Source organism: Panthera leo, chromosome B1 (assembly GCF_018350215.1).
Source record: "Panthera leo isolate Ple1 chromosome B1, P.leo_Ple1_pat1.1, whole genome shotgun sequence".
Classification (NCBI taxonomy): domain Eukaryota; kingdom Metazoa; phylum Chordata; class Mammalia; order Carnivora; family Felidae; genus Panthera; species Panthera leo.
In genome coordinates, this window is record NC_056682.1 from 169,930,286 (window position 1) to 169,934,836 (window position 4,551).

At 55.6% G+C, this 4,551-nt stretch overlaps 1 protein-coding gene across 1 annotated transcript; it reads left to right on the forward strand.

Moving 5' to 3' along the window:
- Nucleotides 1–302: 302 nt before the first annotated feature.
- Nucleotides 303–3,088, forward strand: PHOX2B (paired like homeobox 2B). Its single transcript, XM_042934039.1, has 3 exons — nt 303–543; nt 1,391–1,578; nt 2,573–3,088. Exons 1-3 carry the CDS (start codon nt 303–305, stop codon nt 3,086–3,088), a joined length of 945 nt encoding a protein of 314 aa, XP_042789973.1.
- Nucleotides 3,089–4,551: the final 1,463 nt, after the last annotated feature.

The window sequence follows — 4,551 nt, forward strand, 5'->3', positions numbered from 1 at the left end:
CCAGTGCCAGCCCAATAGACGGATGAGTTATTGTCATGTAAAAAGCGCCAGCAATAAGACCAACCGCTTTGCTATTGTCCAAGTGGAAAGAGCCAAGTTTATTATGAGGACTATATGCTCTAGAGACCTCAGACAAGGCATCTCATAGGAGGCTTTTTCATAAAACTAGGCTCTGCTGGTAGTAAGGAGGCCAGTTTGGAGGCAGGCGTTGAGCTGTGCACATCTCCCCACTCCAGCCACCTTCTCCATACCCATCTTTTATTTCATTTTTCCACTTGGCTGAGCCATCCAGAGCCTTTTCAATGTATAAAATGGAATATTCTTACCTCAATTCCTCTGCCTACGAGTCCTGTATGGCTGGGATGGACACCTCGAGCCTGGCTTCAGCCTATGCTGACTTCAGTTCCTGCAGCCAGGCCAGTGGCTTCCAGTATAACCCGATAAGGACCACTTTTGGGGCCACGTCCGGCTGCCCGTCCCTCACGCCGGGATCCTGCAGCCTCGGCACCCTCAGGGACCACCAGAGCAGTCCGTACGCCGCAGGTAAGGACCGCCAGCTTTCTCAGCGGAGGAAGCCGCCTTTCCGCTCGTATATAGGAAGCCTTGATTGCATTTGAAAATGGAAATGTGTTTAGTATTTACCAAACGAAATTTGCTTACACAAATGAAAGAATTTATCACGTTAGAAGCGATTGCAGGGAGGGGTAATTCACTTACAGGGTTACACTATCCTAGTCACACCCGAACCGCCAACAAAATTATCTTAAGCTGCCAAAATGATAGGCATAATTTATTTACTTTGCGATGAGACGTAAAGCTTAGAAAATAATTAAATAACAAAGAGTAAAGCTCATTACTGGCAGTGTCTCTTTTTTTAAGAACCGACAGCGGCTCACACCTCTTTCGCTGGTCATTTTTATGATTATTTCTTCAATTTATTATTATCATTATTTTTTGCAGCACTTTCCCCCAACTTTTGGGCAGGGTCAACTTCTGAGAATTGAAAAGTTCCAACAGTGGGAGTATGGGGTAATTTCTTCCCTGGTTCCCTGATATTCCGACTGATGTTTTTGGACTTTTTTTCCTCTCTCGTCTTTCCTCTTCAAAGCACTATCCCGTGCCCCGGCCCTCAGTCGTCTCCGGCGCGCTGTTTTAACCCACCCAAAGGTGCTCGTGCCAAGAGGGACCCTGCCAAAGCCCGGAGTTTGCCTGTTTCGGTATATAACTAATTTGCACGGTTTTTCTCCGCAGCTCCTCTCAGCCAGTCTCCCGCGCCGGCGTCGGTGGCCGCTCCAGCGCTACCGGATCTTGGAGTCCCCACGTTCCGGCTCCGCGGCCCGTGCGCTCCAGACAGTATCGCTCACACTCTGTCCCCTCTGTTGTCCCCCAGTTCCTTACAAACTCTTCACCGACCACGGCGGCCTCAACGAAAAGCGCAAGCAGCGGCGCATCCGCACCACTTTCACTAGCGCGCAGCTCAAAGAGCTGGAGAGGGTCTTCGCAGAGACGCACTACCCTGACATCTACACCCGGGAGGAGCTGGCTCTGAAGATCGACCTCACCGAGGCGCGAGTCCAGGTATGCGCGCCCGGAAACCGACCCTGCTTCGCCACACCCGGCCCGGTAGGGTACGGAGGCGGGGAGCGGGCGGTGCTCCTGAAGGTTCGGAATACCCGGGCCTCTCCACACGAGGGCCTGGGACTCCAGGGCCGAACAGAGAGGCCAAGTTCCAGAAGGGCTGTGCACGCGAGGAAGGGTTGGGGCGTGCGCTCGTGTTTGTACGTGCACAGCTGCAAAGCGTTTTCCACCTCAGGTAGCCCTGCAGAGACTTTCGGGGTCTTGGGACGTGAATGAGCAGGGCTTTGGGGGACAGGAAATGCCTTGTGGCGGGGGTGCAGACGTTGCCCCCGTATCATACGTGGGTTTCTTGTTTTTGTTTTTCTGCCTCCTAACTCAAGTTCTTTTAACTTGGAACCGTGGAGTATAGGTGTCTTTCCCGGGTAACTATGACTGGGATCACATTTGCAAAGGGGCTGCGACTCCATGAAGGTCATGAACCGCGGCTAACCCTAACCTTTTAGGGACACAGGTGCACTCACGAGCTGGCCAGGCGCCACTCCAGATGAGCCCCATTGTACGCTACCTCGGGCTCAAAGGCCAGGATGGGCGGCGAGCGTCAAACCCAGAGATACCCTCCTTCAAACAATTAGGGTTTAACCTTAGACCTGCGGCCTAGAGTGGTATGGAGAGTTTGGGGTGGCTCAAGAAATTGACTGAGCAAAGGCCGGCCAATACAAAGGCTTCCCTTTCAGGGAATCTCGGCGACAGGGGGCCTTTTAACATCTCCTGCAAGCCGCCTTCTTCCTGGCATGCTCAGGTGACCCTAAGAAAGTTTCTCCGAAGACGCACCCGCGGGGGCGAACTTGGTGGCGGGGTGCGCGCAGGGGTCCCCGTCGCGCGAGGAGTTTAAAACAAACAGATGCGGAACGTGAGCCGTCCTACTCCGCGCTTGGCTTGCGGGTTTCCTGCTTTCTCGTGCTGCTTCACCGCATCTCCTCTCCCCTTGCGCCAGGTGTGGTTCCAGAACCGCCGCGCCAAGTTCCGCAAGCAGGAGCGGGCAGCAGCGGCCGCCGCGGCCGCGGCCAAGAACGGCTCTTCGGGAAAGAAGTCCGATTCGTCCCGGGACGACGAGAGCAAAGAGGCCAAGAGTACCGACCCGGACAGCACTGGGGGCCCCGGCCCCAACCCCAACCCCACTCCCAGCTGCGGGGCGAGTGGCGGCGGCGGCGGCGGGCCCAGCCCGGCAGGAGCCCCGGGGGCTGCGGGGCCCGGGGGCCCGGGAGGTGAACCCGGCAAGGGAGGCGCGGCGGCGGCGGCGGCGGCTGCGGCGGCGGCTGCTGCGGCGGCGGCGGCGGCAGCGGCCGGGGGTCTGGCTGCAGCCGGGGGCCCTGGACAAGGCTGGGCTCCCGGCCCCGGGCCCATCACCTCCATCCCGGATTCTCTCGGGGGCCCTTTCGCCAGTGTCCTATCTTCGCTCCAAAGACCCAACGGTGCCAAAGCCGCCTTAGTGAAGAGCAGTATGTTCTGATCTGCGATCCTGCGGCAGCGGCGGCGGCGGCGGCGGCGGCGGCGGCGGCGGCGGCGGGCGAGCCGGGTCCGGGCGGGCGAGCGGGCGAGCGGGTAGGCCCAAGCCTATTGTCGTTGCTGCTGCCGCGGCTTTTCACCGAGAACCCGAAGTTATCGCGATAAGAATAAAGAGAAAATGGCGCCCCCATTTCAACCCCACTCCTCCCCCTATCGTGAACCCCCAAACAAAACAAAACTCAAAACTTCCCTGGCTTGGCACCTGCCTCGGGGCCGCGCAGACCGGCCAGGGCTCAGCCTGCTGACCGGGGGGGTGTGTGCAGCGCGGCCCGGACTCGGGGGCACTCTCAGGGGGGCTGTGTCTGCGTGTCGGTATATGTCTGTCTCGGGGAATGTGTGTCTGTGGCCCGAGCAGGTGACAGGGAGAGATGGGGGGGGGGGGGCGCGCAACCGACTCAGCGACTTGCTTAGGAAAAGAAAAAAGTAAACAATCCCCTCAACTGAAAAAAAAAAAAATTAGTAAGGCAGAGATCACTTTAAAAACAAGCAAACAACCCGGAAAGGCTTTTAAATCCAAGGGAAAACAAGTAAGGTGGGGAAGAAGGGAGGCTGAAGCTAGCACCGTCTGAGGGCTCTATCTTGTGAACCCCCAAATTTGCGCCCTCCTGACAGCACACTCCCTTGGGGCTCCTCCTCAAGGGAAAGTAAGGGTGCCTTCCAGCCCCCCTTCCCCTCGTGTCCTTGGGTTCGGGTTGCTGAGGCGATGACTCGTGCAGACTGTCCCCGCGGCCAAGGTGACTTCCTCGCTCCCACCTGCCTGTCCCACCTCGCCAACACCATCCTGCCATTAGCGCATCGGAACCCCACACAGTTGCAACTCCCAACCCCGAATCTTTGCAGCCACTCGGCCCTGAAAGATGCCCTATACATGAGATGCCTTTTCATCCGCAAACTCTGCGAACGGTCTCCTATTTCGCAATTCTTCCCTTTTTTTTTTTCTTTCCTGTCACACCCCTCCCACCGGCATTTTCTTCTTCCACCGGCATTTTCTTCTTCCACCAGCTTTTACCGAACTTTTTGGCACTGCTTTGGATTAGAGTCAATTGCAGTCCACGCAACTGGCTGCAGAGAAACCTACCGAGCAAAGAAAGGCGTGCACACAAGTTTGCAGAAGTGTCTCGGTTTGCATTTCTGTTTGATAGGAAATGGACTCACATCCTGTATGGTGGATGGACTGTATATTGATGATTCCATTCTTCAAGCAGATTAGACATCTCTGTTGGAATTTGTTTTTTGTTTTTGTTTTTGTTTTTATTTTAAAAGGCACAAACTATAGATATTAGTTGAATGTTGAGGCTTTAACTTTTTCCGTGTCTTTCTACAACTGTGTTCTGTGACTCAATTGTATCGTGTTAATATCAGTACAGACCGTCTCCTCTACGTGACCGTATAATGTTTTTCTCTTCT

Bases quoted from the DNA above. Each gene is read 5' to 3' on its own strand.
- PHOX2B (XM_042934039.1), top strand. From the start codon at position 303: ATGTATAAAATGGAATATTCTTACCTCAATTCCTCTGCCTACGAGTCC. The intron at 544-1,390 runs GTAAGGACCGCC...GTTGTCCCCCAG, and splicing joins GAGCAGTCCGTACGCCGCAG to TTCCTTACAAACTCTTCACC. The intron at 1,579-2,572 runs GTATGCGCGCCC...CCCTTGCGCCAG, and splicing joins TCACCGAGGCGCGAGTCCAG to GTGTGGTTCCAGAACCGCCG.